The sequence below is a fragment of the Bidens hawaiensis genome, unplaced genomic scaffold, assembly GCF_021521415.1.
Source record: "Bidens hawaiensis isolate Kalapana, Puna unplaced genomic scaffold, B.hawaiensis_p1.1 tig00020226_1, whole genome shotgun sequence".
In the NCBI taxonomy this organism is placed as follows: Eukaryota; Viridiplantae; Streptophyta; class Magnoliopsida; order Asterales; family Asteraceae; genus Bidens; species Bidens hawaiensis.
The window spans coordinates 125,832-151,127 of record NW_027493076.1 but is presented as its reverse complement, the minus strand read 5'-3'; the positions used below and the strand labels follow the sequence as shown (position 1 = coordinate 151,127).

General features: G+C 38.7%; 1 protein-coding gene and 1 pseudogene across 1 annotated transcript; one reads left to right on the top strand and one right to left on the bottom strand.

Moving 5' to 3' along the window:
- The first annotated feature begins 20,409 nt into the window (after positions 1–20,409).
- LOC143560121 (geraniol 8-hydroxylase-like) lies at positions 20,410–23,084 on the top strand. The gene is made up of 2 exons (XM_077048496.1): positions 20,410–21,366; positions 22,449–23,084. Exons 1-2 carry the CDS (start codon positions 20,428–20,430, stop codon positions 23,082–23,084), a joined length of 1,575 nt encoding a protein of 524 aa, XP_076904611.1. The 5' UTR covers positions 20,410–20,427.
- Positions 23,085–23,423: 339 nt separating this feature from the next.
- Positions 23,424–24,881, bottom strand: LOC143560144 (delta(12) fatty acid desaturase FAD2 pseudogene; annotated as a pseudogene).
- Positions 24,882–25,296: the final 415 nt, after the last annotated feature.

Genomic DNA, 25,296 nt, shown 5'->3' with positions numbered 1-25,296 from the left:
CAGTTGATAGGATTTCGTGATGCTTACAAAGTGAGTTTCCTTATGACCTAACACCTATTCTAGTTGTGTACAGACCGGTTCATGGGATTTCTTGCTCTTCTCAAAGTTAGCGTTGATTGCTTGTTGAATTAGGCTTCGAACATATTAGTATGAAGTGTATTTGAGTGTATATAACTATATATATATGGTGTATTTGACTGTATAACAAGATTTAAGCCATCAATTGAATTGTTTGCTGTTTATTAAATTATTATGAAATAAAAAGTTCTTTTTTTTTAAATATATGTGATATGTCGTAGTTGGGTAATTTCCATGGGCTGGTATGTCTTGCCTTTGTGCATTAAACAATCTCATATGGAAATTTTAGACTGATTATTTGATCCTAACAAATGCACACCACTAAGAGTCTAAGATCTCTCAATATGTGAAAACAAGGGAAACCTTAATTTCTGTTAATGGTTTTTGAGTTGTTACAATTTAGAGTAATTGAATTTGCAAAATGTAACTAAAGGAATTAATTTGAAGTTAAAGATACAATACAAGTTACATGGGTGGAGGACGCACTTTGTACGACATGAGTCACGATTATTAAGTAATATTAATAAAACAAATAAATAATCTCTTATATATAATTTGGGAAATTATAGTACATATAATGTATACAAATCTAAACGAGAATAACAACAAATATAACATATATATACATAACTTGATTCATACTGAGACATTAACTTGTGCTCCTATAGTGAATTCTTCAACCGAGTCGGAGTCGAGTTGATCATCGTGTTGAAACCGCACCAAAGCCGCGTTGACAGCGACCTACCGAGACATGATCATTATTTCCTAGTCGTGTCTTCTTATGTGGTCATTCTCTTAGTGAACCTGCCTTGATCACCATAAGCCATCCGTATCTTCCTAGCTGCAAGATTGAACAAATAGTGGTTCCTGGTTGTGGCTGAGGATTTCTGTTGAACAGAGGTCCCTTAAAACAGATTTCGGGCTACCTTCGCAAGCCTGTCTGTTTCCCAGGATACAACAGCCGAAGCAGTATGTACTGCCAGGATTACCCTAGCACCCGAACTGTATTTGTAACGAGAGATTGGGATCGAGAGAGAGTTGGAATTGAGAACACGAACTGGTTTGGCGTTGTGTGGTCAACTCAGACCGAATAATCTCTAAAACTTTATAACACAAAGTAGAAAATAAAGTCAACTCAGACCGAATACACATGTGTCTGGATCCAAACATAACCATTCAGCCTAATCATTCCAAGGCTACGTGGCTGTGGGCTAATGGTTATAACTAGTTTCCCAGTAAGGGCTACGTGGCTCGGGAACAATTGTGTGTGTAGGGCTGATGTGCTTGAAGTAGTCAAATAATTATTAACTAAAAATAAACTAATATAGACACTAAGTAATACTCTAGACCTTTAAACTTAACTTAAACTACTAACCGGCAAGTGAACCGGTTGACTCTAGTACAACTAAGTAAGTCCGGATATCGAACCCACGAGACTCTTTAAATTACGAAACTAACAAATTAGACTCAACTACAAGACATGACTATTTATTAATAATATTTGAGGGATATTTTAAAACTAATTAATTAAAACTCTAATAATAATTAACTAATGATTACTTTAATTTAACTATTAATAAACTAATTAATATAATAATAAAACAAACCCTAATTATTATTATAATAATAAAACATAATCATTACTTATTAATTAATTAATAAAACTTAAACCCTAATTAGTTTTAACTAATAAACAATTTAGAAAACTTGGATTAATTCAGATGGTTAAAATAACTACCCAGGCCGGAATCCTCAAAGTTACGGTTATTAATTTAAATGGAAAAACGCAAGTTATGGAACCGGGATCATAAGATAGACCCTTGACAGAAAACCCGAAAAGGACCCTTGAACTTCAAGAAGACGCCTATGGATTTCTAACAAGTTTTAAGACTCATTAGTTTTATATTAAACTTCCTTACGGTTATTTAATTGCTTATGTCTAAGTATCTTTTATGACGAAAAGCTACCTTACAGCGCGGAATTCAAAAGATAGCAAAGCAAACCTAATTAATTTAATAGACTAAGCTGACAATCAAATCTAGACGGACTCCTTACGAAGAACTAAATCTAGCAATCCTGACAAGCAAAGATCTATTAATAGCCTATCACTTTACAGCTTTTTAGACTAGCAGCTCACTTTTATTTGTTTAACTGATTTTATTGTTTCTATAGTCTTAATCGATATCAATCATAAACTAGTCAAGAACACACATTAAATGACCTAACAAAACCCTATCCTATGAAACAATCAACAAGGGCAATGTGAAACAATAAATTCAAGTAAACAAAACCAAGCAATCATACGTATCAACTAAATAAAACTCAACCGTTTACTTAGAACATAATATCCATAACGAAACGAAAATCCAAATAAAATCAAACCGAACTAAGGTTCATCACGACCTAGGCAGTCTATGGAATTTAGCCTATCATATTAAAATCTAAATCAAACAAAACAAATAATAACGAAAACATGGTGAAAGTATAAGAAACGGGGAATCGAAGATGATAAAACCCGTAAACTCGAACATGAATGTGTAGCTCTTCACCGGATGTTCTCTCGCCTTCAAAATCACCAACAAACGCGCAAAATAGCTTCAAGAACTCTCCAAAATCGGCTGATGGCTTTCAGGTTATGCCAGGTTTAAGTTAAAGGTGTTTAAATAGCGAAAACAAGGCCCGACAATAAGCAAAAACGAATTAAAAACCCATCAGCAGCCCCTAGGCGCCGCGCTAAGAGCATTTAGCCTTCCCCCTTTGCGCGGCGCGGCTTGCATCTCCAAGGGGGCCGGTCGGTATGACCGGTTCTCTATTCTGGTTCTTCTTGACGCGTTCCGGATCTCCGTTTTGGCTCGTTTTAGCTCGTTTTTCGCCCTTTTTAATCACGATAAAATCCCGGAACCTACGAAACATAGAAATGTTAGTAGTATACAAATCTCGACTAAAAACGAACAAAAACTATTAAAATATTAATTAAAAATGAACAAGGGAAACATATATATTTAGCATTATATCAAGGGCAGTGGTACATAGACCAGAAGTAGAAATGCTTCTGCTGAGCTTGTAAAGAAAACTATATTTGTATTATAATGTCATTCAAATGTTTTATAGAGTCATACGTGTTCACCAGCATATAGCTGACGTATTTTTTCCCACATTTCAGGAAATACAAATTAGTACAGGTATCGAGACATTCATGGAGTTAGATGCTCGCAAGGTAATGATGACTCAGTTTTTAATTATTAAAATATTACAAACGGCATTTTAACAAGCTTTATAAATCAAACACCGGGTGTTTATTATCCGAGAAGTTTTCAAATAAATTAATATTCTATTCAACCTAAGTCTTCCGCTAAAATAACCTGCAACTCTAATGTATTTACAAAACAGGTACCAACTTGTGGTCACATGCCTAGGCCCTAAACCGGGGTGTGACATATGCCATCTCAGCAGGTGGCGCACAATGCTTCATAAAACTCATACAGACCCCAGGGTCAGTGAACCGGGATCCCTTAGTAATGTCCCAATGAGGGACAAACAAATCGTGCCTATCACCCAAGTTTGAGTCCCATAATAACGGGAACCTGATGGTTCTAGGCGAACTGGGAAAGGCGACGATTGTTGTGGAGGAGGTCGAGGAGGAGACTCGTTAACCCCGTGACCTTCCACATCCGCAGCAGGGTTGTATTCCTGGAAGCCAGTACCACCCCCAGTCTGGAAAAGATAGTCGAAATGATTATCAGTCCCAGACTGGTTGTTGGGTTCCTCTGCTGAAGTATCAATCGGAGGAGTCGACACCCTCACTTCTATAATAGTCTCAGTTGGAGGAGAGGTCGGTTGATCTTCCACGTTAATATTACTTGGAGGAATAGAAGGTTGGTCTTCCACTTCCCTTTCTAGAAGAGGAGATGGTTGCCTCTCCGCTTGAGGAGTTGGAGTAGGAAACCTCTCAGACACATCTTCTGGTAAGATCAGTGAATCTACGCAAAAAGCTACACTTAGCTAACAGCCCAAAATAATAAAAAACCCCAAGGGTAATACATACCTTCTACTGTGTCAATGCGATCAGCAAGATTGTACTGTGGCTTCTTGGGATGTCGAGTTTTCGTTTTTTCTTCGGAGGTCCCGCCTTAGTGTCCGCAGCTTGTGCATCCGCGTGACTCGCCTGAAAAGCTGTTAAGGCTCTTTTCTTCTCCAACTCTGCCAATAAATGGGAGATAGAAGAAGATTCAGGGACATTGTCACTAGACTCCCTCTCTTCTTGAGAGGCAGAAAAATCAGAGGCATCGCCATCATCATCACTTGATAATAAAATGGCGACCGTCCCTTCAGAAGTAACAACATTTAGCGGATGAGGGTTTAAAACATACGCACATGTTTCAAAGGTTGCATCAGAAACAATGGGCTCAGCCCGTACCTTCTTTGGGAAAAGGAATTGGGACTTGGTTTTCTCATGAATAGGTAGATCGCCCGCATCCCGGATGCTATGTCGGACGCAACCCCTGTCCTCAAAAAGGGCATTAAACATAGAACATCGACCTAAAAAAGATAAAAATTAATCACAAAAACTTCAAGGAAGAAGAAAAAACGTTAAGGGTAACTTACGTTCATGTAAATCAACAAAGATGGGCTACATAAACTCCGACGCCCACAAGCGGATCATACTTGCCCACACCAGGGCTTCCTCAGGTAGTACCCGCATCGGCGTTGGTTCCGCCATTAGAGTGCGAAACCAGTCACGTCCTTCATGGGCAGCTGTAACAACGTCCGGAAGACAAGAATTAACCGGACGACGGACCATGGCAACAGGAACCACGTCCTCAGAGATCCAAAAGAATTTGCAACGCCAATCGGCGGACACCTTCTCAACCTCGTATCCAATACTTCGGTCAGAAAAACCTTGACATGTGTACCAACCATCACGGTTGGTAAGTCGGTAAAAGACGGGGAATCGGTCAAAGTGTGGCACTAGGTCACGTGCTATACATACGAACTCGTAATGACAAATTCACATTACAGTACGTGGGTGTAGCTGGGATAAATGAATTCCGTAGGCAGTTAATACCTTCATAAAGAATTTCGTCAAGGGAAGACGAAAATTCCCACGGGTAAAATAATCGGCATAAACAGCCATTTTACCAGGGGGAGATAAACTGGCTATAGAGCCCGGAGAGGGAAACTCCGGCTCCCACTCCGGTGGAATGCCATACGTCTCTAGCAATCTCTCGTATTCTGAATAGTCCCATGAGATTTCTATCTCATCAACTTCAGTTTGAACGTTCGACATTGCAGAAGAATTTGGATATATGAGAAAGTTCAGTGCTCTATCGGAAAGAAAGCAAAAAAGGTAATTAGAAAATAAAGGTGTTGGTACATGTTTGTCAGTAGTTCATAGTCTAGTATTTGTTATCGAGTCTGTAATATAGTTAATGGTTTGTTTATGTTTTGTTTTGTAAACTAGCGAAGTTATCAGCAAGTTCGCTATGGCGAACTTGCTGATTTAGCGAGGTTACTGACAACTTCGCCAGTGGCGAAGTTGTCGTGTTTAAATACACTGTTTCAGCCGAAACAGAGGAGAACGTGAGTTAGGGTTTTTGGTTACGCTTTGTTTCGTTTTGTTCTCTGTAACAGTGACTTACTGTCACGTGTTTAGTTATTCAATATAACGTGTTTACCTTATAGCTCGTGTTCATTGTTCGTGTATTCAATCTCTACAATATCTACACTCGTACCTATATACGCAGGGATTCCGCACCTGCGTTGTTAGAGATTTCCCGTGTACGATCCGCGTTCAGGAACCTTCAATTGGTATCAGAGCCATCGGCTCGATTGTGAGGTTCGGGATTTCACGCGGGTGTAGATTTCGTTTCATTTCGGGTGTTACCGGGACGAGTTTTTGGTGTGTTTATTCATTCTAGCTACCTACCAGTGTGTTTAAGCCTTTAAACCTTCAAAATTCTCGTTAAAATCCGAGTTTCAGATCTGAACTGTTCTTCGCGTTCATCGGGCGAAGTTGCTGAATTCAGGCGAAGTTGCCGTCACTGGAGATTAGGGTTTCGGCGAAGATATAAGGATTAGCGAAGTTAACCACAACTTCGCTTACCTCATAAGTTCGCCAAAGCGAAGTTATCCGTAACTTCGCTTACCACCCAACTTCGCTTACATCCTAAGTTCGCTCATTCTAAGCGAAGTTATTCTTAACTTCGCCAAGTCAAGCGAATTTAAGATCCAGCGAAGTTCTTGTTCAGCGAAGTTAACTTCCAGCGAAGTTATTCTTAACTTCGCCATCTGAGCTGTTTTAATATTTTTTTTTTGTGTTTTTCAGGTTTTTCAGGTTTTCGCAAGGATGTCCGCGATTAACATCTCAGATTTAGTCAAGATGGAGGTAGAGGCGGGGTCAGCCACTAAGGCCCCGAGGTTGATGAAGGGAACGGACTTCGTGGCATGGAAGGACAGGTTCATCCAGTATATCAAATATCAGGACGCCAAGATGTGGGTGTGCATGCAGGATGGATATGTACCTCCAACCATGCAATACGAAGGACGTGATGTGGTGAAGAAGTACAGTAAGATGGATGACGAGGAGAAGAAAATGTATGAGGCTGAGAGTAAGGCCCATGCTGCTATTACTATGGCACTACCTCAAGAAGTTCTTCATACATTCCGAAAGTACACTTCTGCAAGAGAGCTCTGGGATGCTCTGGAAAACAGATTCGAGGGGAACGTGGGTATACGTGCCTCAAAAATTAAACTTTTAAAAACCCAATTCTCCGTCTTCAAATATTTGAAGAATGAATCCTTAGATGATATTATCACCCGATACTATCACTTAATGACAGAGCTTAGCAACTATTCAATTGCCTATCGAGAGGAGGAGATCGTTGAAAAGCTTCTAGATGCTCTCCCACCGAAGTGGGAAATGTATACCGTGTTAATGAGGGAAGACAAAGACTTTCCTAACTGTGACTTAGAAACTGCAGTGAACAAGCTCAGAACGTATGAGCTAAATATGGTTCGAAAGGAGACACCCACAGACCAGATACAAGACCCTGGTATGTATGGTGCTAAAGTTAACTCAGGCTCAAGTTCAAGGCCTGAATCTGCTGCATTTTATTCGAAGGGGGAGTCAGGTTCTGACTCTGCACATGAAGGAAATGTTTCTGTGAACTCAAATGGGGACGTATGTTTTGTTGCTGGAGGATCTAGTGCTTCAAAGCCTCAATCCTCTACAAGTGGTTATTCAGCTGGTCCCACAAGCAATAATTACACCAAGATGCCTATGAGTGTAAAATCTGCTGAAGAGCAGTTTGCAGTCTACGCTTCATTTATTGCTTCATACGAGAATTATATCCAGGGGAAGATTGTGGACCCTGCCGTTCTTGATGAGGATTATGACCAGATTGATGCTGACGATTTGGAAGAAATGGATTTGCAATGGCAAATGGCAATGATCGTGAGACGGGTAAAACGTTTTATGAACAAAACAGGAAGAAAGTTTGTTGGTGGTAGGCCTGGATTTGACAAATCAAAAGTAAGGTGCTACAATTGTCAACAGTTCGGGCACTTTGCTAGGGAATGTAGGAATGAGAGAGTTGAACGGGGACAAGTTAGGCCTAACCAACACTCTGGAATTAACCGCGAGATCAATGCCATGTTAACTAGAGAGGCAGGAGAATACAACTGGAACCAACACTCAAGTGGTTTGGGTGAACAAGCACACATGGCTGAGACTGAAGCTGTAGAAGTTGAGAAGGTTGATGGAGAGAAGAAAGCAAATGAAGAAGAAACTGCTTTCATGGCGAACGATCAGGATGGTAGATCCAAGGTATGTCCCAAAATTATTTGTGCTAATTGTGAAAATTTGACTGAGCAACTAACCAATATAACTGATCAGTATGTCAAATTAGATGCTGAGTTTAAAACTGTTAAAGAAGATCACCATTTCATTAAAGCAAGAGAAAACAGTTATAAAGTTAAGATAAAGTCTTGTGAAAAAGACATTAAAAGTCTTAAAACTAAACTTGCTGAGAAAATAGAAATTATTGATCTTAGTTATGAGGTTTTGGAAGAAAAGACAAAATTGATTGCTGATAGAGATAAACAGATTGCTGACCACCAGGTAAAGGTGGTGGAACTGAACCGCAAACTTGAGCAGTTCAGAAACTCCTCGGCTATCCTTGATCACCTTGTGAGTGATCCAAGTACCTCTGCAAAGAGGGCAGGAATCGGATACCACGAGGTTCCACCACCCTTTAACCATAATTACACTTATAATCCAAGTGTTCAGAAATCTGTTGATTTTGAGATTGCTCAGTCAACCCCAATTAGAATTACTAGTGTCAAACCAAGTGTTAGCTGTGGCGAAACAAGTTCGCCTGTTTCTAGTGTGAATATTTCTGTATCAAGTCCAGTCTCATCAGATTCGGATATGTTGTCCGAATCTGGTCAGACAAAAGAAAAGGTAGAATTACCCACCAGTGGAGATAATGATAAAGTTTCTAAAAAGAGTTCTCCACTCAATCCGTACGTCCCACCTTATGTGAGACGAACGGCTGGTAATACTACCTCTACATCCAAACCAACATTTGACAAGAAAATGGAGAGTAGATGTTGCTTTAGATGTAACAGGTTAGGACATCTTGTTGCAGATTGTCCTTTGAAACCGAGATTTAGAGATGTGAAGCCAAATAAAAATGAGAATAAGCGTCATTTTATTCCAGCTAAAAATGAAAACTTTAAAAATTGCCAAAATGTAACGAATTCAAGTTTTCATAAAAACCAACCTCATTTTTACAACCAAACCACAAGAAATAACACTTTCTATTCTCAAAGGTTTGGAAGGCATTACACTCAATCTGCAGGGAGATTCCCTAACAGGACGTACAGAAATTATCCTGACGCTAACTTGAGAAAGCCAGGGTACGGGATGTATCGATCCAAGACCAACTGGTCTTGGGTCCCAAGATTCTAACTCATTGTTTTATTGTGTAGGAACAGTTGAACAGGGCTGCCAACAATCTTTGGATTGTAGATAGCGGCTGTTCCCGGCACATGACTGGCAACAAACACTTGTTGCAAGATTTAAAACCTGTTCAGGGAGCTAGAGTTAGTTTTGCTGGTGAAAGCGGAGGAAGAATAACTGGGAGAGGAACAGTGTCGAATGGGAGAATGACACTTGAAAATGTAAATTTTGTGGAGGAATTAAAGCACAATCTGCTGAGTGTGTCGCAGATCTGTGATAAAGAATATACTGTCCATTTCACTAAGAATGAAGCAATTGTATTGAAGCCTGGTTTTCATATACCAGAAGAATGGATAGTAATGAAAGCTCCACGTGAAACGAATACATACGTGATGGATATGAGGTCTACTGAAATGGCCACCAGAGAATCCTGTTTAATGACAAAGGCAAGCGAATCAGAATCAGAGTTATGGCACAGGAGAATGGGACATATTCATCTTCGTAAGATGAACTTCATTGTCAAAAATGGGCTTGTGATGGGTGTTCCCTTAAAGAGTTTTAACTTTGAAGATAAATGCATAGCGTGCAAGAAGGGAAAACAACACAAGAAAAGCCATCTCACCAAGACGATCAACTCAATTGCTGGTACTCTAGAACTACTTCATATGGATCTCTTCGGTCCGGTGAATGTACAAAGTCTAGGCGGTACTTCTTACTGCTTGGTGATAACTGATGATTACTCACGATATTCGTGGGTATATTTTCTGAAAACGAAAGACGAGACGACTCAGATGGTGAAGAATCTAATTACAAAAGTCGAGAACGTCATGAGTAAATCAGTTAAATTCATCAGAAGCGACAATGGGACAGAGTTCAAGAACTTTGAGATGGAAATCTTTTGTCTTCAGAAGGGTATTGAGCATCAATATAGCGCTCCGTATACTCCACAACAGAACGGAGTAGCTGAAAGGAAGAACCGAACGTTGATTGAAGGAGCCAGAACTATGCTGGCCGACTCAAAGCTTCCTGTGATGTTCTGGGCTGAAGCAGTTGCTACAGCCTGCTATGTTCTGAATCGGGTGTTAACCGTTAAGAGACTTGGAAAAACTTGTTACGAGCTTATGCACGGAAGGAAGCCCAACTTGTGTGGTCTTGAACCTTTTGGGTCTCCTTGTTCGATTTTGAAGACTAACTCGAAATTTGGTGAAGTAGCCGATGAGGGAATTCTAGTCGGTTATGTTGTTGGGACTCCCAACAGACGGGTCTTCAATACGACAACTTGCAAGGTGGAGGTGGTTTGTAACACCGACATTACTAGTTATCAACCGCCAAAACCAAGCAATGGACCTGCTGAGCTTTTTGACTATGTTAAACTGTTTAAGTCGTTTAACGTACCTAATTTGGAAATTGCTGAAGAAGACGAAAGAGTTGTGACGAAGATGATATTTGATGAGGAAGAGGAGCTAGTGCAACATCAGATGACAGAAAAATCTCAGCCTTCCACATCAAACCCTATCGATACCCCTGCGGCCTCAACTGAAGATGAGTTTATTAATCCTTTTCACTCTCAGCCTGAAACTACCATAGATGAGATCTCTTCAAACTTGGAAGACAATTTACATGTCGGTGCTGTTCCGACCACGAGAATTCACAAAGATCACCCTTTGGAGAATGTTATAGGTGATGTGTCCTCGGGTGTACAAACCAGAAGTAGCCTGAATGAGCACACCTGTGTTTATTCAAGCATAAAAGAAACAGGTATAATGAATGAATGTTTGTACTCCTGATTTATAAGCCAAATTGAACCGAAAAATTATCAAATGGCTTTGAAGGACAGCTCGTGGGTCGAAGCTATGCAAGAAGAGTTGGCTCAGTTCGGGAAAATGGAAGTTTGGACTTTGGTCGAAAAACCAAAGAATGTGCACGCTATAGGCACGAAATGGGTGTTCAAGTGCAAGAGAGATGAAAAGGGGATTATTGTGAGAAATAAGGCGAGGCTGGTTGTTAAAGGTTTTAATCAGCAAGAGGGTATTGACTACAATGAGGTTTTCGCTCCTGTTGCCCGGTTAGAAGCGATTCGATTGTTTTTGGCGTTTGCTGCTTTCAAAAAGATGAAGGTGTTTCAGTTGGATGTAAAGAGTGCGTTTCTTAACGGGAAAGTTGACGAGGTTGTGTATGTTGAGCAACCACCGGGTTTTCCTGACCCAGACTTTCCTGATCATGTATACAGGTTGAGCAAGGCGTTATATGGTTTACATCAGGCACCTCGTGCCTGGTATTCAACGTTATCGGACTACTTGCTGGAAAATGGTTTTGAAAGGGGTTTGATCGACAGTACGCTGTTTGTGAAGAGAGAAGGATGTGACTTCTTACTGGTTCAAGTCTACGTGGATGACATCATTTTTGCTGCATCAAGAGTATCCATGTGTCAAGATTTTGAGGCTGTCATGAAGAAACGATTTGAGATGAGTGCTATGGGTGAACTAACTTTCTTTCTAGGATTGCAGGTTGATCAGAAGAAAGATGGAATGTTCATTCATCAAACAAAGTATGTTCATGATGTGCTGAAAAGATTCAAGATGGAGGACAGTTCTCCATATGACACTCCAATCTGCGTCAATCACAAATTGGGAGCTGAATCAGATGGTGACGCAGATGTGGACCCTACTCTGTATCGGGCGATAATAGGTTCTTTAATGTATTTAACTGCTTCTAGGCCTGATATAATGTTTTCTGTTTGTCTTTGTGCTCGCTTTCAGGCAAACCCAAAGGAATCTCACATGAAAGGTGTGAAGAGGATTTTGCGGTATCTCAAGGGCAAGCCGAAACTAGGATTGTGGTACCCAAAGGGAGGAGACGTTGAACTGGTGGCATATACTGATTCTGATTATGGAGGTTGTAATCAGAGTCGGAAGTCAACAACAGGAGGCTGTCAGTTTCTTGGAGGAAGATTAGTTTCCTGGCAGTGCAAGAAACAGACATCAGTCGCAATTTCAACTTGCGAAGCTGAATACATGGCAGCATCCAACTGCTGCTCTCAGGTTTTATGGATTCAGCAACAATTGCGCGACTATGGTCTGAATTTCTTACTCACTCCTATTTTAATTGATAACACTGCCGCCATCTCAGTAATTAACAATCCCGTGAAGCACAGTAAAACTAAGCATATTGACATTCGTCATCACTTCATACGGGATTGTGCTGAGAAGAAACTGATCAAGATCGAAAAAGTTGATACACTTGAAAATTTTGCTGACTTGTTTACAAAAGCGTTTGATAAATCCAGATTTCAAAACCTAATTGAACTAAATGGGATGATCAATCCCGAGTAACCATGTCTTTGTTTTTGATTTAAAAAATAAAAAAAAAAAAAAAAAAAAAAAAAAAAAAAAAAAAAATGAGTCTTTATTGCTTAAAATTAGTCGGTTACCTCGGTTTGATGGACATCTCCTCGGATATGTTTTGGTCCTTGTTTTCGACTTAGGAAATGAGGATAGCCATTAACCGGAAGACTGAAAGTAACTGGGGCAGTGTTGACATGTTTTTCTTTCAGTTGCTGAAAATTAGTCGGTCATTCTTAGTAAGAAGGACACATACTTGCATGTGGTCGGTCCAGCTGATCCAATGGATCTTCAGGATAGCCGTTTACCTGATGACTTTGACATGATTGGGGCAATTGAATTCAAAACTTTATTTTGGGAAATGAAATTACTTTTCAAGTCTATTACTTCGTAAGAAGTTCTTTGCTGTGTTTAAAAGAAAATTGATCCACCCTTGGAAAATGATATGTATACTGACTATGTGTGCCTAACTAGTGAAGTTATTAAGCTTAAAAGGCTTTAGAACAGTCATTGTATGTCATGGTAATTTTAATGGTGCGTAAAAGTGTATGTGATACTAACCTAAATTTACTCGAATTTAATGTGGAAACTCCTTAAGAGTTTTGCATGTCTTCATACACATCTTTTCGAAGGATAGGCAGAAAAGCAACTACCCAGTCATACACGAGCCCGTGAGTGTTCTGATTCCCGTGAAGAAAGCATTTCAAGACACTGCAGTGATCCAGATTCGGGACTTGCAGTAGTTTAGTACTCCGATGAAAACTCTTATGTGTGATTAAAAAAAAAAAAAAAAAAAAAAAAAAAAAAAAAAAAAAAAAAAATGTACTTATGAGAAGTAGTGACAATAAACACGAGAACCGACACTTCTCAAGATTTCTCAAGTTTGGAGTAAGAAGAAAACGGGAAGCAGACAACGAGTATCTACAAGTTAATCAGACACTATGGGTCGAAGTCAATTCGGGGTGACTTGGGTATAGCCAAATACGCTTTGAGAATAGATAGAAGGCATCATTACCTCTGAATTGTTGCCAACTTAAATTTTTGAGCTTAACTGAACCTTAATCCGTATCACAGAAACAATGAAAACCATTTAAGTTATTACATGCTTACAACCTGTTTCTCTATGTCATAATACAGCCAAACACGGATCCAAGTGACAGTCACGTAGTTAGTATGATTCCTGTTAGGATCTTTTCTAAAACATGGTGGTCCCCTGACTAGACTGAAATTTGATCCCTTGTTTCGTAAAATAAGTTTTTCCTATTTTTTAAGTTGTATTAATTTTGACTGGTTACTTGGACATGACCATTTTAGTTATAACTCTTTTTGGAAGCTTCCAAGGTTAAATGACAAATTTTTCAAACTTAAAGGGCTGATTTTGTAGTTACTGGCGAAGTTGTTGAATTTGGCGAAGTTGTTGAATTTGGCGAAGTTGTGCTTAACTTCGCCATGGCGAAGTTATTCGTAACTTCGCCAGACACAACTCCGCCCTATATATGTTCTGTTTCAACACTGTAGCTCTTTCATAAATCTTCCGGCGAACATAAAACCTCAAATCCTTCGGCGATCTTTATACTCAATCGTCTTTTCGATCTTGTGTTTCTTGTTACTATTATTCTTGTGGTATGTGTTATCACTTGTATCTTACCTCTCTCGTTCGTAATAGTTTACCCGGTTCGAGACCTTGGATCGTCGGTCTTTCAAAACCAAGTTTTTCCGACCCTTTGTTACGTGATCATGGACGAGCCTTACGTCTCAAATCCTTTGAAATATGTTGTTCTTCACTTATAAATCATCGATTTTGTCCGAAAATCATCGGACAAAATCGATTGAATCTGAACAGTCGCTGGTTCTGGTTCTGGCGAAGTTAAGGTTTTGGCGAAGTTATCCTCAACTTCGCCAGTGGCTGAAGTTCGCCAATGACAGGGGCGATGAGTTGAGGACAAAGAGACGACAAGATCATGACGATGATCCCAACGCACCTTCGGGTGCAGGTGGTGAGCTGCCAAGAACCTCTCAGGATCTTGGGGCTTCCACAGCTGAGGGGGAGTCAACTGATGCAGCGGGTGATGATGTTGTGGATGTTGATGACGATGCTGATGTTGAAGACGTCATCGATGCTTTGAAGGAGTTAGATGAGGAGGAGGTTGATGACTTTGTGAATGATGATGACGATGATGTGTTGCCCGTGGAGGAAATTGAAAGGATTGGAGAAAATATTGATGTGGTGAATGTGTTGGAAGAAGGAGAGATCGTGGATGACGCAGTGGAACATGAGATTCCAGCTGTTGAAAGAGCAGATTTGGGAGATGAGAATGTGGTAGATGATACGGTATGGGAGGAGCAACCAAATTGGAAAGAAGGGTGTGCTCAATGGTTTGTTAAAACTAAGAAGCCTGCAGTGCCAACAATGTTTAGAAAGACGTATAATATAAAGGGCTATGCAGAGTCGAAGAAAGGTATTATATGCTGGTTGTACGACAAAGAGTTGAAATTATTTGTGATCAAAAGGTACGACGGCATTCAATACTTTAAAAGATTATTGAGATCTCTAAACTCCCTACCGGAATGCGAGGTGAAAGAGTTAGCAAGACTGGGGCTAATTAACAGAAGTAACGATAATATGGCGAGAATTATTGAAAAGATCGTCTGGAAAGAAGCCATCAAAGACAAAAAGTTTGAACTGCTAAAGCCTCAGAAAGGAAGATTGATAGAAGATAAAGATAGGGGAATGAGGGCTGACGGAAAACCATGGATGGTTATGAAGTATAAACCAGTCCGACATCTGAAGGAAGTACCAATGAGAGTCATGCCCAAGAATGTCCTAACAGATCTGAAATGGTGGTATGTGGATTGCGAGACAGCTGAGGCGGTTATGGAAGATGAGGACGAACAAGAAGTTCTTCGGGTTTATGACCCGATGCATCTTGTTAATCTATCGCAGGCTGATCTGGAAGTGCTGAACAACAAGAAGATCTTCTACATTCCTGCTTGGAAGGATCAAGCGAGGAAATATCAAGGAGTTGTGTCGGTTTGTGTGAGAGAAGGGGCGCACGCGTGAAAGTGCAAGATTACAAGACTCAGAGATCAAGATATGAAGCTACTGCCAAGGGGGAGTCTGTTGGTACATGTTTGTCAGTAGTTCATAGTCTAGTATTTGTTATCGAGTCTGTAATATAGTTAATGGTTTGTTTATGTTTTGTTTTGTAAACTAGCGAAGTTATCAGCAAGTTCGCTATGGCGAACTTGCTGATTTAGCGAGGTTACTGACAACTTCGCCAGTGGCGAAGTTGTCGTGTTTAAATACACTGTTTCAGCCGAAACAGAGGAGAACGTGAGTTAGGGTTTTTGGTTACGCTTTGTTTCGTTTTGTTCTCTGTAACAGTGACTTACTGTCACGTGTTTAGTTATTCAATATAACGTGTTTACCTTATAGCTCGTGTTCATTGTTCGTGTATTCAATCTCTACAATATCTACACTCGTACCTATATACGCAGGGATTCCGCACCTGCGTTGTTAGAGATTTCCCGTGTACGATCCGCGTTCAGGAACCTACAAAAGGCGATAAAACTTCGATTAGAAGCTTTCTCCTCCTTTTATACCCATCGCAATTAATGCGATGGGATATGAACAGTGGAGAGAGAAACGCATTGCCTAATCACAAATCGTCACGTCACGCGGGAAATTCGAAAAAGAGAAAAGGCAGCGCAGTCGGGTACAGTGACAGCCGGCATAAACGTCCCATCATCTATTCACGCGCCTGCGAGTTGTCAACTTGTCCTTTTTCATGATTATCTATACCAATAGAAAGATATTTTCTACCTAACTTCAAGATCCAAAAACCCCCAAAATACATCAAGTTCAGAATTTCACCCGCATAAAGACTTCACACGGAAGAAACACTGGACTGGGGGACTTATAGAGGTAGGGTACCAAAAAGACCCAAATACCCTTAAGTACTACACGCGGGTCATTGAGGAACCTCTCATATATCACCCGCGGGACATTCGGATCACTCGCATATCATGGGAGAGGAAGAACATCCTCGTACCACGTGTGGAAGCATCCGGGCACCCTCAGAAGTCATCCGCAGGACAAGACATTTGTCCGCCAAAATGACCAGAAGACAATGCCAATGGGACAGCTTTCAATAACCAACTATACTCCAGAAGAACGTCCACGATCGTTACTTGAAGGGTACGTGACTTGCCCACCAATGAAAGAAGGACACCTGGCCAATTTATTATAACCGTGCACATGGCCAGGGTGCAATTCGTCCTATCATCAGGTGACGAGTGTCCAGGTTGTTATACCCATGCACATGGGACGTATAACTCAACCTATCATAAGAGGACACGCGTCCAGGCAGTTATCAAGACCTTCTAAAAATAGGACAGTTGGCCCAATCACCTTCATACCCCCTTTGGCTATAAATACCTTGTCAACCCGCATGAGGTATTCATTCACATTCATTCACTGGTATTCTGACTACACTTAGTCTAATTTACTTCAGTACTTTCTTCACTACGAACGTTACTGATTCTCACGTCGGAGGGTGGTTACAGGAAGACCCCCCCCCCCCACCTTGTCCTTCCTGTAACGAGACTCACGGTGTCTGTTTTGCATGTTCCGGTCATTGGGCTTTGGGAAGTTGTGCTCATACTGTGTTAGTAGTTACCGTATTTTACCCTGTGGACTCGTTGGATCCAGGACCCATACCAGGGGATCAGATCCGTGTTTCTTCACCACCCCACTCACGTAATACATATAACTTATATGTATACAAATTTAATAATTTTTAATAGGGTTTGTGTAGGTTTATTGTTTTGGAATAAAATGAGAGGATTTGAAAAAAAGGTTGGAGTCTGATATGAAGCTAATGTCACGATTAATGAATGTTTGTTGTTGTGAGTGCTCTTGATTGCTTACGACAAGCGAGGGCCTCCAAGGTCATTTATGGCCATGAGCTTGCATGGGAGGGTTCTAGTCTTTTAAATAGGCCGAAATTTAGCAACTTAAAATGGTTACACGGGTTAAGGATGAAAGCACACAATATTGGTGAACAAAGTTGCATAAAATTATCTCTAACTAATAGAGTTAGTTCAAGCTTTTTACTTATCACTTATATATATCTATTTTAGTGTATATTATTGTATAATATGTATACAGTAATATACGCCAAGTGCAAAATTATTACGTGTTGTTTAACAAAAAGTTCTTGCTACAACATTATCTTAACTTGGTGGTTCGTACCAAAGGGTTGTAGTTCCTTTGGTGATGATCACGAAACATTAAACGTTGATGCGGGCTCTTTTTTGTTTCTTTCTTTTTCCTTTTATGACTTATACAAATTGGTAGCGAAAAGGTTAGGAAACTACCGATACAACAAAAAAAAATGCAACAAAATGAATCTCAAAGATCATCATACTACACCCAAACAAAAAAGGTGCAATCAAGTACATTAGATTAGCATCCCCATTAAAAACACACGACATCACATTTAAAGACTAAAAATATTAGCCACCGGAAAAAAGGAGTATCACTGATGGATACGACTAGGGATGAGCTTTTTTTTCCGAATACCGATATCGTACCGACCGATCGTAAACAGTACTGGTGGTATTCCCTTTTCTTAAATTCAGTATCGGTAATTTGCGGTAAAAATAGGTATTGGTACCGAATTTATATAAATTATATCTAGAGATTTTTCAAGGATTCTAGTTCAATTTTTAAAAATATCACAAATTATATTTGATTATTTTATGCTAATTTTAAGCAACTATCTATTCTATTTGATATATCAATTTTGTGAACTTGGTTTGGTTATGGTTTTGTAAAAGTCTTCTTCCTTTGTTAATTTTTTTCATTTGTAACATGTCAAAATTAATGATAATCAATGATATGTAATAAGTTGAAGTTATGGCTAATAAAAATGCTAGTTGGACCAGCTAAACGTTAAAAAAAAGATATAAATAAAAGCGTTGAAGTGATATTGAAGGGTAAATTACCGAAATGCCGACAACGGGACGGTACCGATACCGAACCGATATATTCGGTACGGTATTCAGTATCTATTTTTGCTCAAATTCTGTATCGATATTTTCGGTATCGGTACTGGTACGGTATACGACCATTGTTGATGCATGTGTTTTTATATTGAAATGTTAATGATCATCAACCCATTAAATGTAAATATTCTTGTATATTAACGGGTAGAACTATAAATGGTGTTTTCCTCTTCAGTCGTAATACGAAATTTACCAGAAAGATCAATTTGTTCGGTTGTTCACCTTTCAGCAATCTCTACTCAAATGACGGATGTAATCAGAATGTTTCCTTGAACACTACATCGAGATACTTGAGTTTTGGAAGACGGGTTCTTCAAACATTTTATTTTTTTTGAAAGACCAATATATTAGAAACAAAAGGGGAACTATCTAGCAAAAAGCAAGACGTTCAAACTTACAAAACTTACAGGAGAAATAAAATGCGATTTATGCTCTATTGTCAAATGCTACTATTTATTATTTATGCTAGTTCATCTTGTACGTTCTTCATCACCTTTATGTTTCTCAAAATCTCAGCCATGGAATTTGTTCCACCAAAAATATATCATGTTACAATAAAGTCTAAATTACAATAGAAATCACTTTGTTATTTGATAAATTTCATATTGAAAAGTAAAAAGAAATCAAAGTGTGTATTTAAGTTTAAGAAAAAGTTAAAAACATTAATCTTGATTAAAAAATCAAAATGAATGTGTTTCAAAAATTTGTGTATCAAAAAATGAATTATTAGTGTGATAATATCTATTTTTGAGTTTTAAGTGTATTTATTGTAACTTACTTTTTGTGTGTAGTCATAATAATCATTTATTTATATCTGATATCACATGGTTTGGTAGAACTTGTGGCTTCTATTGTATGAGGCTATCACTATAAAATTAGTGATATCACATGGTTTGGTAGAACTTGTGGCTTCTATTTTATGAGGCTCTCACTATAAAATTAGGCGACTTGTGTTACTAAAGAGTAAATTTTTGTTTTAAGGGTGTGACGGTTTGTAGCCTCATGTATATATATATAAGATAAATATCTTAAGATAACCCTTTGCAAATTGAGAACTTTGAGAACCATTTTGGACCACTAAAAACATCTTTAAAAAAATATTTAAAAAAATCATAAAACAAAAAATAACAAAAATTTTAAAAAAGTAAAAAAACCAAAATTCTTATATTTCTGTCTGGTTTCATTAAAAAAATAAAAAAAACAAAAAAAAACGTTGTATTATACACATATGTATAATTTTATTTAACCTTTAATTACGTAATATATACACATATGTACAATATTATTTATCTTAAATTATACACATGTGTATAAAAAAATCATGTAAATGTACAGAAGTAAGAGAAGATGATGATAGCCATTAGATTAAAAGATGTAAGTTATTGTTTTTCAAAGTTAAAACACTTTTGTACTGACTATTGGGTATTTAAGTCCCGACATTTTGAATAAATTATTATTCTAATAAAAAGTCTTTCGATTTGCAACTTATGCTATGAAATATTTATAAAACAGGTACCAATGTTGATCACAAACCTAACCCATGGAGTCAGATGTGACACAATGGGGGTTTTGGATACATCAAATCTCTCTCAGAGATTCCCCATTTTATTCTCGACATATGTTTAGGGGGTGTTTGAGATTACTTATCTTACCTTGCTTATAACTTAAAAGTTATAAGATGTTTGGGTAAGTTATAGTTTACAAGGAGTAAAATAAGCAAATCCCAAATACCCCCTAAACATATATAGAGAATAGTCTACTAAACATATGCACAAAATAAAAATGGGGAATCTCTAAGTGAGATTTGATGTATCCAAACTTCGCTAACCTCCTTGTAAGTTAAAACATTTGGCAGATTCTTTGTAAAGTCGCAACCTAAGGGGTATTTTCCCACAATTTTGATTATGAAAACATAACCTTATTTTCTTTCCTATAAAAAGGATAAGCCACTAGAGCCCAACATATTAAGAAAAAATAATGTCATCAAACATCTATAACACATTGTGGCACCAAGCACTCACAAACAAATATGAGCTTGCTTTTGCTAGTCTTATTATCATAGTCATAACCCTAGCCATTTCATGGTACAAAAATACTACTTCAAGTTCACCACCCTTGCCACCAGGACCTAAAGGTCTACCACTAGTAGGCTACTTCCCATTCCTTGGTCCTAACTTGCACCACAAGTTTGCCAAATTAGCTAACCATTATGGACCCATTTTCAAGCTTTATCTTGGAAGCAAGCTCCATGTGGTGGTGAACTCGGCCGAGCTAGCGAAAGTGGTAACGGGTGAGCAAGACGAGAGTTTTGCTAACCGCGATCCACATATAGCCGGTCTAGCCACGAGTTATAATGCTAGTGATGTTGCATGGGCTCCCAACAATGCTAATAGGCGTCACCTTCGTAAAATATTGGTGCATGAGGTTTTAAGTAACGCGAATCTTGAAGCGTCATATTCATACCGACAACATGAAGTAAGAAAGACAGTAAAATATGTTTATGATAACATTAACACAGCCGTCGATATCAATGAGATATCTTTTTCGACGGTTTTGAATGTTTTAACTAATATAGTATGGGGAAAAGGGTTAGCTGAAGGGTCAAAGTATAATAATCTCAGTGACGATATACGAAAAGTGGTATCGGGTGTCGTTGAGATAGCCGAAGGGTTAAACATATCCGATTTTTTCCCTTCGCTTGCTCGGTTTGATCTTCAAGGTGTCAAGAAAAAAATGGAAGGGCAAATGAGGCAATTTGATCGAATTTTCGAGAAGACGATTGAAGAAAGAATTAGCAAGGCTGAAGAGCATGGTAAGGTAGAAGGAATGAAAGATTTGTTAGAGATATTGTTGGAGCTTAAAGATCAAAAGATTGGACCATCAATCACCATGACTCAGTTAAAAGCACTTGTGGTGGTTAGTGTTTCTTTCAAATGTTTGGATGGTTGTTATGTTTATCATGTTTCATAGAATGTGAAACATGAATATAACTAGTTTAACTAATTTATAGTTTTTATGTTATATGCATTAAAATGGATAAATGATGACATCTAGTAGATTAATCTTAATTATTTTAAAAATTGTAAAGTTACATAGTGTACATTTGACTTAAACAAGTTCGATTGTGTCCAGTGGCGGAGCCACATGTGCTTCACCGGGTTCAACCGAACCTGGTCAATTTTAGGTTTCATATATAACATATACGTACGATTTAACGAGCGAACCCATTCTTTCCAAACGAGCGAACCCATTCTTTCCACGAGCGAACCCGACATTATGTTAAAAAAATATTCAAACCCATTTATTATAAAAAAATGTAGTTAAAAGGTACTTTTGTTAATGAATAATTGTCTATAAAGTATAAAAACTTAAAAAAAACTACAAGAATTAGTAACAAACATTATTAATTGGCCAATAGGAGAAAATTCTGAACCCATAGAAGAAAATTCCTAGCTCCGCCACTAATTTGTGTCTAAATAGGTCAGTACCTATATCTATAACACAACTAAGTTTTATGTTTCATGTATACATTATAAGAAATGATGAAAGCATAGTATACTCATTTTAATTATTTAAAAAAGTGTATAATTACTTGGTGTACTTTTTCTTTAAACATGTTTAGTCGTGTGTTAAACAGGACATTATTCATGTTACCTTAACTTTTCTTTTAATTCTTTTAATTTTTTAATAACCGCACATAAGATTGTGCGATTTTTTAAATAGTATTTTTAATTATACTTGAAGCATGATTCCCAATGATTTTGCGTTGATGTGTTGCATAATTGTTATTTTCTTTTTGTAAATTCAATACGAGTCTGATTTAAGTATCTGGGTTGACATGACTTTTCTTTAGACACTTGTCATAAAAAGGTTGTCAAAGATTATTTTGTTAGTTTTCTTGGTTAACATGATTATTTTTCGTTAGAAACATTTATTCTTACAAAAAAAAAATGTATAAAATCATAGACTTGTAATGTGATTAAACTTGCTTCAAACAGGATATGTTTCTAGGAGGTACAGATGCAACTTCAGCTATGGTAGAATGGGCTATGGCCGAGATTTTGAGAAACAAGAATGTGATAAAGAAAGTACAAGATGAACTAGCCGAAATAGTAGGGTTCGACAGTATAGTCGAAGAATCCCATTTACCAAAACTTATGTATCTTGATGCAGTGTTCAAGGAAACATTTCGGTTACATCCACCGTTACCTTTCCTACTTCCCCGAGCTCCAAACCAGACTTGCATTGTCGATGGATACAGCGTTCCAAAGGGTTCAACCATCTTTCTGAATGTATGGGCCATACAAAGAGATCCTCAGTATTGGGACAACCCAAGTGAGTTCATTCCTGAGAGGTTTTTGAACAATGAGATTAAGTTGGAGAAATGGGATTATAGTGGGACAAATCCCAAGTTTTTCCCATTCGGATCCGGTCGAAGAAGGTGCCCTGGAATCCCGTTGGGCCAGAAGATGATGATGCATATTTTGGCTTCGTTGATGCATTCATTCGAGTGGAGCTTGCCAACGGGAGAAGAGATTGATCTTTCAGATAAGTTTGGTATCGCGATGAAGAAAAAAAAGCCACTTGTGGTTATCCCGTCTCAAAGGTTAACAAACAAGAATCTTTACATGTAACGCGATACGATAAGAGAAAATTGTTGCAAGTGTCTTTGTTCTTGTTCTTATACTTTGGAGCTTGATCCACTCAACAAATTTACTATCTTGGACTCTTGGAGCCTATCCCACTATACGGCTCCCTATCAAAGGTTATCCCGTCTCAAAGGTTAACAAACAAGAATCTTTACATGTAACGCGATACGATAAGAGAAAATTGTTGCAAGTGTCTTTGTTCTTGTTCTTATACTTTGGAGCTTGATCCACTCAACAAATTTACTATCTTGGACTCTTGGAGCCTATCCCACTATACGGCTCCCTATCACATTGTGTCAGTGTAATGAGAAAATAATCGAATAAGGTTCCAAACCTCTAATTGTGATATCATATTTGTTTAATAAGGATGTTGATCTAATACTTTTGGTTACATCATTGTGTTTGTGTGTAGTTCATTGAGGCTTTGGATTTCTTTTGTTGCAAGTTTTGTTATCATCTTTATGCTTATAAAAACAATATAAAAAAAGAAGCTAAAAACACAAGTCTACAAACACCATATTCTAGTACAACACTTATTCATCTAACCTAAATAAGTTACATGTCCGTTTAACATCAACGACATGTATCATATCATGTCATACCATATCATATCTTATTACTATACCAATACACACCATCCTTAACACCCTCATCTTTATCAACATAAATGCACTCCTTTGTCTCCCTATACATAGCCGCCTTAAAGATTGAAGTCCCATCAAACTGATAATAATCTCCCAAAACCGGCTTAATCGCGTTAGTCGCTTCCATTGCGTGATAATGAGGCATTGTTGAGAACAAATGGTGAGTCACGTGTGAGTCGGTAATGTTATGAAACACCTTGTTTAACACCCCGTAGTCTCGGTCGATAGTGGCTAAAGCCCCGCATAACCAGTCCCACTATGTCGAGTCGTAGTGAGGTAAAGAGGGGTGAGTGTGTTGTAAAAATGTGATCAAGACTAGGAAACCGTTGACCACGAGTAACGGGCCACCGTACATGGTTAAGACCCACATGAACCCCTTTGTCGACTCTAGACGGAAGAGGACATATAGGATGGTTAAAATACCCGCGTCGGAGATGAAAATTTGGGCTCGTTCACGGTTCGAGTAAATCGGGCTGTTTGGGTCAAAATGGCACGCGAAGCGGTCATAGTACCGGCCCGATACGTTAAAGGTAAGATATAATGGCCAACCAAGGGTTAATGTGAAGAGTGGGGTCAAGATTCGACCGGGTGGGTTGTTTAGGTATTTAGCAGTTGACCGGACATTTGACTTTAGTTTCGGGACAAAGACTTCGTCGTGCTCGATCGAGCCTGTGTTCGAGTGGTGACGACGATGGCTAAATTTCAAGAAAAGTATGGGACGAGGAGGGCCGAATGAAGAACAAGGCCCACGATGTCATCGAGCCATTGGTAGTCGCTAAATGCGTGATGGCCACACTCATGGGCTATGACCCAGACCCCCGTTAGGACACATCCTTGTAAGGCCCAGTAGACGGGCCATGCCACGTAGGCAAGCGGGCTCGGGAGGAGTGGGATGTAGTTATTGGCTAGGTAGTAGAAAATGAAAGCGATTGTGAGGTCATAAACAACATATGAGAATGAACGGATGACGGATCGTTTAAAGCAATGAGGCGGGATTACTTTTTTTAAGTCTCCAACTGCGAACGGGGGTTTCTCGTGTAGGGCCCGCTCGAGTGGTTCCGGGCCGGGCTTTTGTTTGTCGGTGCTTGGGTTTGACATTCGGCCGCCGCACCCATTTTTCAGTGACCTGCAATAAGATGTAAAACTAAACTTAGTAAAATATCAAGTAATGCTTATAACCTATAAGCAGAAGCAGAATATAGTCAAACAGGCGGATTTTGTGTTCGTGACATCATGTAAATGCACGTGTCGTGTTCGGGTTCAATCAACAAACCTACGTATTTAACAGCGCTACCAAGCACCCATTAAGAATTAGCATCCAATCAAAAGAGGAAACAAGAAAATTCATTGGGAAACAACAGGATTTAGGAATATGCCATAAAGGTAACTTGTTTATCACTCTAGATTAATATAATATAACATTAGCATGATCATGCGACAAAAAAAGGTTCAACTACATATGGTGGTTGTGTTTAAGCGCGTTAAATATTTAGTTACAAACTGATTAAACTGAAAACTAAACTAAGCCGAAACTGCTTAAAACTAAACCGTAT

Bases quoted from the DNA above. Each gene is read 5' to 3' on its own strand.
- LOC143560121 (XM_077048496.1), top strand. From the start codon at position 20,428: ATGTCATCAAACATCTATAACACATTGTGGCACCAAGCACTCACAAAC. The intron at 21,367-22,448 runs GTTAGTGTTTCT...TGCTTCAAACAG, and splicing joins AGTTAAAAGCACTTGTGGTG to GATATGTTTCTAGGAGGTAC.